We start from the raw sequence: 17,319 nt of genomic DNA on the forward strand, positions 1-17,319 counted from the left end.
CTGTACCAAGTACCATTGTTGTTGATGAAGCATAACTCCTCTTGCCCTTCCAAACCATCAACTTCATTCACCTTAGGAGGAACCTCTTGACTAGGATCACCAACAAAGCTAACCTGCTCCTTCTTGGATTGGTTGGAAAGAACCAAGTCCAACTTGTCTTGCAAAGACTTGATATCTTTCCTTGTCTGCTGGTCATCCCCTCTGTTGGCTCTATCATACTCCTCATTGTAGACTGAATCACTTTTTGCCATGTTCTCCACCAGCTCCTCTGCATCCTGTTCAGTTCTGCCCAAGAAGAAACCATTACTAGCAGTGTCAAGTCTGTTTCTGCAAGATGGGAGAACTCCTCTGTAGAAAGTGCTAAGCAAGCTCTCCTTGCTGAAACCATGATGAGGACACTGAGCTTGGTAGTCCTTGAATCTCTCCCATGCCTCATTGAAGCTCTCTAGATTCTTCTGCTGGAAACCAGAAATCTCATTCCTTATCTTAGCTGTCCTTGAGGTAGAGAAGAATTTCTCCAAGAAGGCTTCCTTACATCCCTCCCAAGTGGTGATAGTGTCACTTGGGACAGACCTCTCCCACTGATGTGCCTTGTCTCCCAAAGAGAAGGGAAACAGCTTCAGCTTGAATGCATCTTCAGAGACACCATTTGTCTTGGACAAACTACAATACTGATCAAACTTGTACAAATGATCAATAGGATCTTCAGCTGCCAGGCCATGAAACTTGTTGTGCTCAATTGTGTTGAGTAGCCCTGACTTGATCTCGAAGTTGTTGTTCTCCACCGGTGGTGCTCTGATTCCCAACCTATGACCATGAATGTGAGGGCGATCATAGGTTCCAATGGCGCGAGCTTGGCGCTGTGGGTGTTGTGGTCGAAGGTTGGCAGCTCCTTGACCATTTCCCTCTTGGGCAGCTCCCAAAGGGATCTCTCCATCTCGATTCTGGTTCTGATGGTGAGCCATATCAAAACCCAATCTGTTGAAATGAGCCTGTTGCTCCTCTTCTCTCCTTCTTCTTGTATTCTCTCTTTCCAAAGCCCGGATGTCTGGTACTAGAGGAGTGAGGTTTGTAGTCCTTCTACTTCTCAAGTTCATACACCTGAAATGAAAAAGAAAAAGGAAAAAGCAGAGCCAATATCACAATAATAAGAAAAATAACTTAGTCTCAAGCAAATGACTAAATCCCAATGTCAAAATCACAATAGAACTTGGCAACGGCGCCAATTTGATAACAAGACTTTTCGGGTCCCTATCAAATGCAGTAGTATAAAAGATTGTCGAACCAATCCTAGGTGATTTCAATGCACTGAGAATACAAATCCATGCTTAATCTAAGTGCAACCAAAAGTGAGATGAGTTTTAAACTAGAGTAATACTAAAATGCAGTAAAACTGTAAACTTTCTTTGATTATGAGATGGGAGAACTCATGGGAATAGGGATTAGATCTTGGGTGATCAAGTTTTGAACTAAAGGGGATGACTTTCAATCAATCTAGCAATCTTAGGCCTAGACACAATGCTAAACAAGCTCTATCCCTAGATGAATGTTCATTTGCTAAAGCAACTCAAGCATCAAATTCCTTTGGTTGAATATTGCTAAAGCAATCATTAAAAACAAGCCTACTAGCCATCTTAACACCTTTAACAACAAATTCCTTTGGCAAAGTGTGTTAAGAGCTTAGAAGAGTTGACTCAGACATTTCATCAAACACCTTCCGGGTGTGAAATGTCTAGAGATCAACCTTTGAGAGGCCAACTCAAAAGAAGCAATAAGACTACTCTAATAGCAAGGAAATAGAAAGATAGAACATAAAACCCTTTAGATCTAGCTTAATCACCCTTGATCTCCCTAACCCATGAATCCTAAGAGGACTACTCACTAATCACCATGATTCTTCTCAAACCCATAAGAGATTCAAGCTTAATCATGAAAAGAAAGAAAATAAGAACTTAAAATAACTCAAGAACACAAGAACAAAATGATGGTTTGATTCAAAGGAAAGAACTTTATCCCCCAAAAGGTTTGTGTTTTCTCAAGAGATAATAAGATAAATCCATCATTTGGGTCTAAAAAGTATTTATATGATCCTTCCAAACCCTAATGGTTGATAATAAAAGGTCTAAAAAGCCCTTAAAAGCATTACAAATCGCATAAGTAAAGACACGCAGCGGAGTCGCAACCCCGCTGGCTAACCCCGCTCCGGCCATTTTGCTTCGTCTCCTGTGGTAAACCCGAGCGGCCTTGGTGACTCCGCTCCGTATGGCTGCTCAACCCCGCTCCGGACCTCACACCGGTGTCGTGACTCCGCTCCAAGACCCCGCTCCAGCCACTTCACACCGTTTCTCGTCGTAAACCCGAGCGGTGTTACTTACGCCGCTCCATGTACTCGTTCCGACCTCGCTCTGGATCACAGCGGACCTGCGAACCCGCTCCAAGCACCCCGCTCCAGACGCTAACTTGCACAATCCCCATCTTTCACCTCTTTTGATCCATAACCCATCTCGAACACCTAGCATGCTCCAACACCTGATAAGGACTTATGCATGCAAAATGCAAGCTAAAGAAGCCTAAATCCTATTCTAAATGATCAAAATGTGCAAGATATCAAAGCTAAAAACATGCAAATGCACAAGATATCAATGACAAGTAGTAAATCGATTAAGATTATATCCCCTTCTTGACTCAATAAAAACTTTTTTGAAAACGTTTTAAATAAGATTCATCAAGTAGATAGATATTAGTAATCCCCCCCAAACTTAAATTACACTGTCCCCAGTGTAACACAGTCGGTGGTAAAGTGAAAATAATAAAGCAATGGCACAAAATTAACAAGTAAGAACGATATACCAGCTTGCTAATGTCGGTGACGATCGACACAATGAAGTGACAATCGATCGTGTGATATGAAGTGCTGGCGATCGATATCGAGCTGGTCACATTAGGCGATGTGCTGAGCAATCGTTTACCTGGATCTTTTTTTTTTTACTAACTAAAACACAATATCAGTAGAACCTCCCCCAGACTTAAATAACACTATAATGGTGTTATCAAGTCGGAGATTGGTGAGAAATAAACCGTAAGTACTCAATTTAACAAGTTAGAACGAAATACCTGACCGGAATAGATGTTGATCGATGTAAACGTGTTGTCATCGGTCGTGGCAGATTTGGTTATGGCGATTGATATCGACTTCTTCTCGTCGGTCGATATTATGGCAATCGTTTACTTGGGTCCCTATTCTAAATAGCTAATCTAAATTATAATATTAGTACGACCTCCCCTAGACTTAAACAACACTGTTACCAGTGGTATACAGTCTAAGATTGGTGGAAGAATAAATCATAAGGACAATAATTAACAAGGAAAATTAGTATATCTGACTTTGATGTGAATATTGACCAACATAGTTAAGTGGCGATCGATACTCTTGATGCTCTTTTGATCAACACAATTAAGTGGCGATCGATCGATGCTAGTGATGCTCTGTCGACAAATGCTGCGCAGTCATCGGTCGATATTGGTATATCAATGCTTTTTCCATGAATCTTCTCATGTAACCTAACATAGATAAAACACTAAAATAAAACATTAAAAGTGAGTAACAAAAAAATATAAAACGAATATTTTTTTTTTTTATTTCGGATGAACAGTGACTCTGCTACAGTAACAATGCTACAGTGACTTTGCTACAGTGTCAATCGATTTTCTTGCTACAGTATTGATCGATGTCCTCGCTATAGTGTCACTCGGCACTGTTGCTACAGTGTTGGGCGTACTGTTCATTTTTTTTTTTGAATAACATGCGATAATTAGAAACAAAAATTGTTAGTATATGAAAATAAATCCAAATTTAAAACAAACCTAACAGTGGGTTGCCCCCCACTCAGCGCTTATTTTCAGTCATTAGCTTGACTTTTGGAGATCTGATTTGGTCCGGATGAGAATGAGAATATGCTCCAAAACAAATCTCAATGTCCAATCTTTGAGGCTTTATCATTCTTGTGTGAAAGCCTCCTCCATAGACTTTTCTCCTTCGTCTATCATCCCAGCAATAAGGGGTGCTCGAAGCTTTGCAAACGGCTGTGAGAAGCTTCTGCTGCGCACTCTGGATGTCCTAACACAATCTGAAAAGTAAGGAGTCAATGGTAACTGAGAACCTCCCTTGGTTCGTTTCCGCTTCTTCCAATTTTTCCTCTTCTTTCCCACAAACTTGTGTAGTCTCACTCCAAATTTCCTGACATCATCGGAGAAGTGAGGAATCAATGATAACTGGGAATCCCTTTTGGTTCTTTTCCTCTTCCTCCAATTCATCATCATCTTTGCCCCAGACTTGTCTAAACGCGTGGTGGTATCTCCATCAAAAATATTTCCACACACTTCATACTCATTCTGTTCTGATTCGCGTCTGGTATCGATCGATGAACCCGTGGTAGTGTCGATCAATAACAGATTGATGATGTCAATCGGTGGTATCCGGTAGTTGTCGATCGATGGTGGAGTGATATTATCGATCGATGTTTTCTGAACAGTGTCGATCGAGGCTTCTTCTCTGAGGCCTTTGTCGACTTCAGTTCTACACCTCATCTCTCTCTGAGAAGCTACTACATGCTGATGATCCTTAAATACTCCATTGTAGGAATCTAGATGCATACCTCTATCTGGTGGTATAGGAGATTCAGCTTCAAACACGGTACAGGGAACCACAATCTTCACAGGGTCATGTATCCTCTTCACTCTTTTGCAAATCCCAACAGATTCTTCTACGCATATGGGTCTTAGATATTCAGGGACATCAAGGTATGAGGTCTCAGACTTGTGCATTCTCACTTCAATCGGTTCCGACTCAACTGTGTATCCTGGTAGCTCGTCCAACCATGTGTGTCGATCGATGCACTCGGGTGGGTGTCGATCGATGATGAATGGTGGATGTTGATCGATCTCATCAGGTTGGTATCGATCGATTCTAGCCTTTGACGAAGTCTCCAAATCTTTTCTCATAGTGTTCTGCTCGTCATCAAGTTTCTGTTCTGACTCAAGCCATTCCTCCAGCTCTATGAATTCTTCCATAGTGACTTCTACACTCGAGTCCAAGTCTCCAAGTTGTTCTCCATCCTCTAACTCCAAGAATTCTTCTAGTTCCAAGAAATCTTCCATGGTGATCTCTTTTTCTACATCTGGGTCAGGATAACAGCTTGATACATCAGTGTACTCCAGTGTCGAGTCTGTAATGTCCTGAGGACAACTCGATCTTTCAGGGATTTCGGGTGGTGTCGATCTGTGACAAACGTCTTTGTCGATCGATGTTGAGATGCTGGTATCGATTGATGCTGAAGTGATATTGTCGATCGATGTCGAGGTCGCGGAGTCGATCGATGCTGAGCTTGTGTTACAAATATCGGCTTCTTCTACTCTGCTCAGCTCTCCAGATTCATGTTGTTCATCACCCTCTACTGTATAATTGTTGACCAGCTGTCCTCTATTCAGTTTGTCCCTTTGTGTATCCTCATAAGCATGTTGAACCTGAACATTCGGCTGCTTGACATGAGTTGTTGGGTTTCAAAATCTTCATTCTGCTCGCTGTAGACATAATCAACAATATGGCTGATACTATTTATTATTCCTTTTTCACGATCTGCACTCATCTTGTCCATCATGTAATCAAACATTTTACTTCGAATTGCTACAGCTTCACTGAAAAATTTACCTAGGAAGGTGGTTTTGATGTCTTCCCAACAAGTTAAAGATCTTGGCTGCAACTTACTGAACCAGCTAAAAGCATCTCCAGATAAAAAATATGGGAAAATCTTGCAGATAATGTGATCTACATGTACCTCATTCTGCTCGTTTGCTGATGAGAGGGCTGATGAGGCTAACCCCTCGAGTGTCTTGATAAGATCTTTGGGATTTTCAATAGGAAGACCTTTGAAAGGGTCCTCGCTTCCCAAATCATAACATTGGCTTGTCAAAGTAAAGTCGTTTGTCTCAGCAACATCAATCACATCAGGGATGACATCACCATCTGCATTAATCAATTGTCCTCTGGTATTGCAAGGACGACCTTCTTCGTCTCGCCAGATACCTCTCTTATCGATCTTAAGTATGAGCGCTTTCGCCTCATGTGTCTCCCCGCAAGTGGTGTTGGTCGACCTTTGATGAACATATTTTTTTGGCGTCGGATGAACAGTGTCCGGATGAACAGTATCCGGATGAACAGTATCCCGGTGAACAGTACCGCGATGAACAGTATTTTGATGAACAGTACCGCGATGAACAGCGTGGCAATAAACAGTATCGGTCGACGGGATGAACAGTGTCGATCGATTTCGGATGAACAGTATCGATCGATATGGGATGAACAATGTTCGGATGAATAGTGTTTTCATAAATAGGACCGCGATGAACAGTGTCGATCGACACGGGATGAACAGTGTTGATCGACGTCGGATGAATAGTATCAATCGATGCGGGATGAACAGTACCTCGATGAACAGTATTCGGATGAACAGTACCCGTGTGAATAGTACCTGCGTGAACAGTACTCCGATGAATAGTACCGGGATGAACAGTATATGCGTGAACAATACTCCGATGAATAGTACTCGGATGAACAATACCCGCGTGAACAGTACTCCGGTGAATAGTAGCCGGTTGAACAGTATTCGGATGAACAGTGTCATTTGACGGTTGGTTGGCTCTATCGACTACCGCTGTGTGTTGGGTGTCGAACGATTTGTGTTGTATGCTGTCGATCGATGCTGCTTGGAGGGTGTATCGTTACTACCCTCGTAGACTTACGGATCGTGCATAAACCAGCAGACTTGTTTGAAAACCCTAAAAATCTTCTCTTCATTGTTGCTCCTGGTATGTACCTGAAATAGAAGAAAAAAAATTTATGAGATTTTTGAACAATTATAAAACCTAAAAAAAAATCTAACTAAACAAGATCTAATGGCGATCGAAGCTCCTCGGCAACGGCGCTAAATTTGATACCACTCAAATTACCCTAAGGAGTGAATTACTCTCATCAAAAGAGATCAAGTTATAGTACTTAGGGATCGAATCCACAAGGAGCTAAGGCACACACTAGATCTAATAGTTATGAGATTAAGCTAGGCTAATAATTTATAAAGCAGTAAATAAATATGGTAAAACAGTAAATGAAATAAAATAGTAAACAAGATGAACAATATAATTGTTCAGCTTGGAAACAAGTTGTTTGATGGAAGGATGGTAGCTAGATCTAGGGCTTCTATTCACGTATTAGAGATTATAATGTCTACAAATACCTAACAAGTTGTTTACATGATATTATAGAACTCAGCCACTTAACAATCAGTGATCTCTCACTGGTTAAATAATCTAGATCTCTGGCCTCAACTGTCGTATGTTGACACAAAAAAAGAGTCGATCAATATCCTTTAGAGATATCGATCGACACACCTTTCGCTCTGCGATCGATTCACCTGTCGGGATATCGATCGACGGCTTCTAGATATGCCTAGGCGCGAGCCGATAATGAACACTAGATCTCAAGGAGGGGGGTTAGCTCTTCTCCAAGGAGATACTAGTTCAAACAGATAATTCAAGATATCAAAGATCCTAGTGATCTATGCCCTAGTTAGCTACTCTAGAACAAGCATAAAGTTCAATCCATTTGATGAATATCACAACTTAGCAAGTATAGTTTGGGGCTAATCCCACAAACCTATATGAACCATAGATCTAACAGGTGGATCTATTCAGACATGAAGTTTGTCACAGAAATCATAAATGAATAGATGAAAATGCAATAGATAAATAAACCAAAACCAAAAAAGTTCCAGGAGGACTCTCAAGGAGTTCTTCCCTTCTCTCCTAAGAGAAACAATGAAAGCGTAAAGAGTGTCTAAAGCGTAGCCGTCAACAATGGCTTAAAAATAACATAAATAGGGTTTCTGGTCGTCAGAGGTATTTTGGTAACTTTGTGGTGACTCATGGGCTTCAGTCGGTCATTAAATATACTCAGCCCATATTCTGATGTCCCTGTCGATCGACATGCAGTGTGCTAAATCGATCGACATGCAGTGTGCTGCATCGATCGACATACAATTCTCTTCTCGGCAGTTTTCTCTCGCGAAGCAAACTGACCACTCTTCAGTAAAACGGGCATAACTTCCGATCTAACCGTTGGATTGATCTCAAACTAGTGGTATTGGAAATATAACTCAAAGATCTATCTTGTGGCAAAAGATGGGATACATCCAACGGTGGGAAGATCTCCATCGAGAGCTAAACATCTGAAGCGTCTGTGCGGTTCTGCACTTCGAAAGACTCCAAAAGACACCAAAATCACCATATATCTCCAAATCGTCCGTGAACCTGTAAATACTCTAAATAGACTCTAATACATAGTAAATAATATATAAAACACTTATATATCATGGATAAAATAGGGTAAATTCCATGGTATATTACTACTCCATCTGTTTCATTTTACTTGTCGTTATAGATTTCAACACACTGATTAATAAAACATTTAAGTTTGTATTTTTACTAGATAAAAACATCATTATAAATATACCTAACCAGATTTTAACTAATAGAAAAATAGCTTAGAATAAAAAATTAATAAATTTTGCATTGAAATCATAAAACGACACTTATTTTAAAACAAAAATTTTACTCTAAAACGACATCTAATTCAAAAACAGAGGGAGTACTAAATTATTTTCAATTATTTATTTGTCAAATTATAAAATAATGGTTCTACATTAGTTCTAAAAATTCCAGGCAGTATGGAAAAGGCTCCATAATTCTGTATGAAGTGATGAGAGGCACCGCCGGCGTCGACGAAGTGATTTTCCGCAATGGAGCTTCCACGTTAAAAGTTAGACTGACTAAATACGATGCTATCCTTAATGATTTTATATATAATTTATTATATAATTAAAAACGAAATTTATGTCAATAATATTATATGTATATGTTATATTAGATTATAAGTTAATATTGTCAAAATTATAAAGATAATTCTTATATATATTGTGTTGTTATCTGAAAGTGATATTTTAAAAAATTTAAATTCAGAAAACGAATTTTAATTTAATTTGAGGTTAATAATATTATATTTATATGTTATATTAGATTATAAATTAATATTGTCAAAATTATAAATATAATTCTTATATATATTGTGTTGTTATCTGAAAGTAATATTTTTTAAAAAAATTAAAGTTAAAAATGAATTTTAAGTTAATAGTATAGATTTATATGTTATATTAGATTATAAATTAATATTTTCAAAAATAAAAGATAATTCTTACATATATTAAGTTGTTATGTAAAAATAATATTTTTTAATTTTAAAAATTTAAATTAATAATATTATCTTTATATGTTATATTAGATTATAAATTAATATTGTCAAAAATGATAATTATTATATATATATTGTGTTGTTATCTGAAAATAATATTTTTTGAATTATAAAAGTTAAAAATTAAAATATAAAACAATTTAAAATTAGATATTATTCAATCAAAAACATTTGTATAAGTTTATTTTCTAAAATATTTCAAATATGTAAGTGTTTTTAAATTTCCAACACAATAATAAAAGTATATGATTCACATCAATGTTCATTATGATGTGATAATTTGTTACGTAAAATATATGTAAGAATAATACATAAAATAACTATAACTATATATTAAATACAATATTATCCTTAAATAACTATAAATAATAGTACGTAAAATTTTATCTTTAGATAACAACTTAATATATTTAAGAATTATCTTTTATTAGGCCAGCATAATTTGTATTATTTCAAATTTAAATTTATTATCTTTTATTTTTAAAAATGATGTTTAATTAAATTTTTGATAACATAAATAATAATTTATTATTATAATTATGAATTAATAAATATTTAAAATAAAATTATGCCCGCATGTGCGGACGAACCACCTAGTTCTGTATAAAGTGATGAGAGGCACCGCCGGCGCCGACAATCTTGTAAACTAAACATATAATTCAAGTTTTAAGGTTAACAAACAAATAAAAATGCCCGGAGAGTTTATGTTCTTCCATTAATAATATCTTCGTCCCTACTTTCAACAAAAATTATTTGGCGGTACCGCCAAAACCATCCACAAAAGATTTTTTTTTTTTTTTTTTTTTCATCCACAAAAGATGATTTGTCTTCATGAATTTAAGAATATTTAATGTCCTGCAACAAACTCATAAAATAAAGTAAGGATTCAATGGCATTAAAGGAACGTAATTGACTAAATTTCAATTAAAAAAACTAACAGTAATCATTTTCTTGAAACCGTATACTGTAGTATTACAATAATCCGCCTCAAACATATGTATAAAAAACAAACTTGTCGTCTCAAAGTTTCTTTCTCTTTAACTTAACATCGAAGCAAGATCCGGAGAAAAAAGTATGCTCCTTTAATTTCATGGTTTCATACCTCAAACCAGCTTGGCTGTCTCAAGTCCCTTTGATTTTTGTTTTTAACCCTCAACGACAAAAACAAAACCGGCAAATTTCATTTTTTGTCTGAAGCAAAACGCAAACTTTATGCACAACCTACTTTGCAAAAAAAGAAAAAAAAAAAGAAACACTAACTCTAACCTCTGAAAATCTCTCATTCTCTCTCAATCATGAAGCCTATCTACCAATTCTTTGCCATCTTCTGGTTCTTCTTACCTTTCACTGTAATCTCCGGTGACAACAACAAGAATCTGATCTTCAAAGGCTGCGCAAGCCAGAAATCTCCAGACCCAACCGGTGTTTTCACTCAGAATCTTAATTCTCTCTTCACTTCTTTACTTTCTCAATCCGCGCAGAAATCTTTCGCCTCCACAACCGCCGGAACCGATAACACAACCGCCGTAACCGGCGTTTTTCAGTGCCGCGGCGACCTCCCCGCCGCTGAGTGCTACGATTGCGTCTCCAAAATCCCGAAACTCGTCTCTAAGCTCTGCGGCGGAGGCGGAGACGACGGGAATGTGGTGGTGGCGGCGCGTGTGCAGCTCTCCGGTTGTTATATCCGGTACGAAGTCTCGGGGTTCCGGCAGACTTCCGGTACTGAGATGCTGTTCCGTGTCTGCGGGAAGAAACAGTCCGGCGATCCTGGGTTCGCCGGGAAGAGGGACTCGGCGTTTGGGATGGCGGAGAACGGCGTGAAAACGGGAGGCAACGGCGGGGGATTTTACGCGGGGCAGTATGAGTCGGTGTATGTGTTGGGGCAGTGTGAGGGTAGTTTGGGAAATTCAGATTGTGGTGAGTGTGTGAAAGATGGCTTTGAGAAAGCAAAGAGCGAGTGTGGGGATTCTATCTCTGGTCAGGTTTATCTTCACAAGTGCTTCGTTAGCTACAGTTACTACTCTCATGGCGTTCCTAACATTTCTTCACTTTCAGGTAAACCAATTAAAACGAGTTAACAATATGATACTATTATTTACAGATTAGGAAGATAATCAATAATATTATTTACTAAGTAGGAGTAAAAAGAACAATTCTTTGCTTATTATTGTAACAATTTGTTGATAATTAAGCTCTAATTGTGCCAAGAGTTGCATGATTTTGTCTGCTATGTAAGCATACACATGGAATCATGGATCTTGCAGAAAGAATATTTTAATATATAGATTAAACAAACCCTAATGGAAGCAAGACAAAAAGAAAGAAAGAAAAAAGCTAGTGGAAGCAATTAAAAAAAAAAGCTAGTGGGGAAATAGATTGCTTTTATATAAAATAAGAAATTATGTTTTCAGATTTTTGTACATTGACACATTACACAAAGTTGGAATGATATACATTTTCGTAATAAGTTATATTATGGAAATAATGAAACAGCCATTGAGGGGTGTGTGTGTGTATGTGTAGATGGAGAGAAGAGACAGCACACGCAAAGAACAATAGCTTTGGCGGTGGGAGGAGTTGCAGTTTTAGGATTTGTGATTGTTTGTTTGTTGGTTTTGAAATCTGCCATGAAGAAGAAGAGTAAATATGATAGTTATTGAGATTTTAACTACCAATTCTCATCTAGCCAGACCAAAAGAAAAACAAATCAACAGTTTTGAGAAGGTTAAAAAAGAAAAGAATAGTATGATGTCCAAATTGTATATTCAATTAAGATACTGATTCATAATAATGAAAGAGATTTGCCAACTTACTGATTAGTACTTGATATTTAATTTCCCATAATGTAGATTGTAGATCAATAAAAAGCGTTCCACGAATTAAGAAAAGTAAAATGTAGCATCGAAGTAGAATACTGTATCTAGAATCAACAAGAAGTTAAAAGCAGCTTTATTAGTGCATCAATACATGACTCAGTTTATTGATAAATCCACTTTTGAGTCGTTTTCGTTGAGAAAGAGTGGAACTTTATTGGTAGCTCAAAGTGATAACACCTTGGAAGCTTGGAACTAGCGATTCAACACGGGATCTATTCAAAAATTAGGATTAAAATTTAATCTAAAATATTGAACAAATAATGCATACATTAACTTTTTAAAATGATTTTGAAAGTGAAAATGTGTTTTTGTTGACAATATATGTTGATACAATGAAGATGACAATCTCTCCCTTGCGTTCATATATATCTTCTAGTATAGAGGTAACAACACAATTTCTTCTGGGGTCTTGGGTGAGGCGATGAGCCGCTCTCCATCCCTCCCCCTTCCACACATGATAGGATAATATCAAACCCCAGATGTTGTGGCATAATATGCCCACACCCAACCTAATCCACATAGCAGCATGTTTTCTTAGTTCTATTTCTTTGATCTATTTTTATAGGTGAGTCAGTTTTGTTATGGTTTGACCATGAACCACGTATTATTCTCTACTGTAGCTTTATGTACATGTCTTCCTCTTGCTGGTTTTCAACTTGACCTATGCGTTTTCTCTGATCTCTTTGGTTTCTGTTTGCCAAGTTTTTGGTAACATCTCATGCATCTCTATTTATCACTGTTCATCTGAATTTCTTGCCGTCTAACTGTTGGATTTTGATTTCCATGTAGATCCACTCGCTCTCCCATCTAGCATTCTAGCCTGTCAACCAAAACCAAAAGAAAAACTTAAACCAACTTAAATTTTATTCAAGGACGTAAATATATAAAGATCACATTCAGTTTAGATACCATCTTCTCTGGCATGCATCTTAATTCTCAGTCATATATCTCCTCTGAGTTCCCTCGTCAATTTCTAATCCGGAGTTTTAGTATGAGAAACAAAACTGAAAGAAAACTTTGACCCAAACTAAAATGGTCATGGTTTCTGACTCTCAAATTTGAGATTTCTCCTATGTTCCATTCCAGCATCTCTCAGTCTCTTTACTTGCCAATTTTCTCGTATGTATCTAAAAAAATTTACCTATACTTGTTCCTAAAACAGACAAAGGAGATCAATCGGAACCTGGTTCAACTCCACAATCTAGAGTTGTGAAGCCTAATGCTATGGTAAATCTGTGGTTTTTGATTTGCCAAGGAAGTCACCAGTGGTGTCACGGCCTGAGATTCAGACTGAATTGATGGTGAGACTGAGATGGGATTCTGGCCGGCCTGGTACTGGTCGGATGGTGTGGGCGATGGGATGGAGATGATCCGATTTGTACCTGAAACAAATAATGAGATTTTTATGAGTTTTTCTTATAGTTTTAGTATATATGAAGAACATAAAGTAAACTATATTGAAAAAATGATGAACAGAAGCAAATATGATTTTTATAGATTTTTAGATGTAAGAACTAAATGAGATGCAATGAAAATAAATAAAGGAAAAAGAGGAATAGAAGATGGCGGATGGATCCTTGCTGCTGGATGTGTACCTCTCTCAGCAAGAACAGTGGATGAATGATGGAATGAAGATGGGATTTGGCTTGCTGGATGTGTATCTCTCTCAAAACAAATCAGTGGATGGAATGGGATGAAGAATCGCCACAAGTTTGGTGGTTTAAACTTGATAAGATTCAAGAACTGCTCCTGACCGATTCACACATCAAAAGGGTTAAGGTTTTTCTTTGCTCTAGGGGGCAAACTGACTCGTATGTTTCATAAGCTAAAAAAAATACAAGGTTGTTTATAGTGGGGATTAAATACCCTACAGCTATGCCCTTCTAAGGGACTTGAAGCAAAGTAACATGGTTTTTTCTTGGACTCTAAAGCAATAAGGCCTACACATGAATGGGCCGACTCTACTTGGATAACTAAAGTAAGGCTAACAAGTGCCTGCATTATTGGACTCAAAATCGACAGCAAAAAATAAAAAAGACTTAAACAATTTGCCCATAAGTTCTTGAATTAAAATTAAAAGAAAAACTAACACAAACCAAAAACAATAAACCGGTTAGAAATCATAACTGAAATCTTACCTGCTTACCTTATTTAGAACCACACGGATTACTCATGACCGGGTTGGATTGGGGTTGATTCTGAATCGAATTCACATGTGGAGATGATTAGACTGGTTTGGTTCTGGGCGATTGATCTGAATTGAATTGGACTGGTTGAATCTTGAACCTCTATTAAACCGGCTTGGTCTTGGATCTTCAATTGGATCATCTCTTTAATCAGTAGCTGGTTATGGCCGGTTTGTCCATCTTGATCTAGGATTTGTTGGACAGCCTTGGAGAACCCTTCTCTTAACGCCCTGGTTCCACTTCGAGTGGTCGGACCACGCCTATTTATGGGAACCTCTATCTGGATGGCCTCATCATTCCCTCCCCCTTGAAAAGGTTCTGGCCTCAGAACACCATCATCTGCAAGAAAAGGGGACAAATCAGATACATTGAACGTGTTGGAAATTTTAAACTCACCTGGAAGATCAAGCTTATAAGCATTGTCATTGATCTTTTCTAGAACCCGGAATGGTCCAGTCCCTTGTGGTGATAGTTTGGACTTCATCTCTTCAGAGAACCACTCTGGCCTCATGTGTAACCACACCAAGTCTCTTGGTTCGAACAACACTTTCTCTCTCTTCTGGTCGATCCGGGCCTTGACCTTGGCCGCCTTCGCCTCCAATTTCTCCTTGACCTTCTGGTGCATGTTCTTAACAAAGTCCGCCTTAGTTGCATCATCTTGGCTGCGGTACATAGGGGTGGGTGTGGAAAGGTCTAAGGGAGTTTCTGGCTAAAACCATAGACAACTTCAAAAGGAAAAAGATCAGTAGCAGAGTGTCTAGCATGGTTGTAAGCAAACTCAATAAACGGTAAACAAGATAACCAGTTCCTCAAGTTCTTACCGACCGTAGTCCTCAATAACTGAGAGAGTATGGTTTACTATCTCGGTTTGACCATCGTTCTGTGGGTGGCAAGTGGTCGAGAATAACAGCTTGGTACCCAGTTTACCCCGTAATGTCTTCTAGAAATGGCTTAGGAATTTGGTGTCTCGGTCGGATACAATAGTCCGGGGCATGCCATGTAAACATACCACCTCTTTAAAGAACATATCAGCTATTTGGGTTACGTCATTGGTTTTGTCGCAAGTAATAAAGTGTGCCATCTTTGAGAACCTGTCCACCACAACAAAAATGGAGTCTTTGTGGTTTATCTTGGGCAAACCCAGCACAAAGTCCATGGAAATATCTACCCAAGGGTGGTTAGGTTCTCGGCATCTCTTCATGTTCGGCCAAAAGAAATGGTCGGTTAGGACACTTAGAGTTTTATTTCTACCGAAGTGTCCCAAGATGGGTTTGGCTTGCTGGATGTGTATCTCTCAAGACAAATCAGTGGATGAAATGGGGTAAAGAATCGCCACAAGTTTGGTGGTTTAAACTTGATAAGATTCAAGAACTGCTCCTGGCCGAATCACACAGCAAGAGACTTAGGGTTTTTCTTTGCTCTAGGGGGCAAACTGACTCATATATTTCATAAGGTAAAAATATACAAGGTTGCTTATAGTGGGGATTAAATACCCTGCAGCTATGCCATTCTAAGAGACTTGAAGCCAAGCAACATGGATTCTTCTTGGATTCTAAAGCAATAAGGCTTAAATATGAATGGACCGACTCTACTTGGATAACTAAAACAAGGCCAACAAGTGCCTGAATTATTGGACTCAAAATCGACAGCAAGAAATAAAAAGGACTTAAAAAATTTGCCCATAAGTTCTTGAATTAAAATTGAAAGAAAAACCAACATAAACCAAAAACAATAAACCGGTTAGAAATCATAATTGAAATCTTACCTGGTTACCTTATTTAGAACCACACGGATTACTCATGACCGGATTGGATTGGGGTTGATTCTGAACCGAGTTCACATGTGGAGATGATTAGACCGGTTCGGTTCTGGGCGAGTGATCTGAATTGAATTGGACTGGCTGAATCTTGAACCTCTATTAAACCGGCTTGGTCTTGGATCTTCAATTGGATCATCTCTTCAACCAGTAGCTGGTTCTGGCCGGTTTGTCCATCTTGATCTAAGATTTGTTGGACAGCCTTGGAGAACCCTTCTCTTATCGCCCTGGTTCCACTTCGAGTGGTCGGACCACGCTTAATTATGGGAACCTCTATCTGGATGGCTTCATCAAGTGGCGCAAAAATAGAGAAGCTGAAGCTGAAGCGAGGTAGGAGTTGTAGTTGTTGTGTTTAAGTGTGTAATATGGATGTAAATGGTAGGGAAGAGGAAGAGCCAGTGAGGTTAAACGGACATGAATTATCGACGATGAAAGGAGTTTAGAAGTCAATTCATAAACGTTTACCATGGAGAAGTAGGTTTATCGATGTCCGGACCAAGGGCGGACTTAGAAAATAAGTTAATATGGATCACAGTATATAAATTTATGTTGTATTGAATATAATTTAATAAATTAAAACTATAGTTTTTACAAGACATTAGTCATTAATTTTCTCAAAATTTTAAAGAAATATTTTACAATTTTAAATATTAATTTTCAATAATATCATAAATTTATATATCCACATAGTATTTTCATTATAAAAATTATTCCTTTTACTTTTTGCTTTTGTCTTATAAAAATAAACTTAATAAAATAATTGTTAAAGTTAAATTTTAAATAAATTATGAGTTTTTTGTTTTGAGAACATAAATATTTAAATGTTCAAGCAAAAATATCTTAACATTTAGATTTATGGATTATTGTTTAGACATTAATATTTAAGGGGTAAAACTGGGTATATTAATTTTTATAAATGATTTTAAAAAGTTAATTTAGTCATTTTCATCACAAAATTATGATATTTATGAAAATAATTATCTTTATTTAAAAACAATAATACTGTTATAAAAATAGTTTTAGGCACTAAATTAAAAGAAAATATTTGCTGACAAAAAAAATCAAAAGAAAATATTTTACAAA

At 37.6% G+C, this 17,319-nt stretch overlaps 1 protein-coding gene and 1 non-coding gene across 3 annotated transcripts; both read left to right on the top strand.

Moving 5' to 3' along the window:
- The first annotated feature begins 381 nt into the window (after positions 1-381).
- LOC130512079 (small nucleolar RNA R71) lies at positions 382-488 on the top strand. Its single transcript, XR_008945640.1, has one exon. It is a non-coding gene; the product is annotated as a small nucleolar RNA R71 (small nucleolar RNA).
- A 9,904-nt stretch (positions 489-10,392) lies between these two features.
- On the top strand, positions 10,393-13,630 carry LOC108849236 (plasmodesmata-located protein 1). 2 transcript variants are annotated; one of them, XM_057007129.1, is made up of 2 exons: positions 10,393-11,413; positions 13,397-13,630. In XM_057007129.1, the coding sequence occupies exons 1-2, from the start codon at positions 10,654-10,656 to the stop codon at positions 13,531-13,533; spliced, it is 897 nt and encodes a 298-aa protein (XP_056863109.1). In that variant the 5' UTR covers positions 10,393-10,653; the 3' UTR covers positions 13,534-13,630. The 2 variants fall into 2 exon arrangements, with proteins under 2 accessions (XP_056863109.1, XP_018478278.2); XM_018622776.2 differs by lacking the exon at positions 13,397-13,630 and adding an exon at positions 11,882-12,170 and having other exon boundaries at positions 10,399-11,413.
- Positions 13,631-17,319: the final 3,689 nt, after the last annotated feature.

Source organism: Raphanus sativus, chromosome 4, assembly GCF_000801105.2.
Source record: "Raphanus sativus cultivar WK10039 chromosome 4, ASM80110v3, whole genome shotgun sequence".
Taxonomy (NCBI): Eukaryota; Viridiplantae; Streptophyta; class Magnoliopsida; order Brassicales; family Brassicaceae; genus Raphanus; species Raphanus sativus.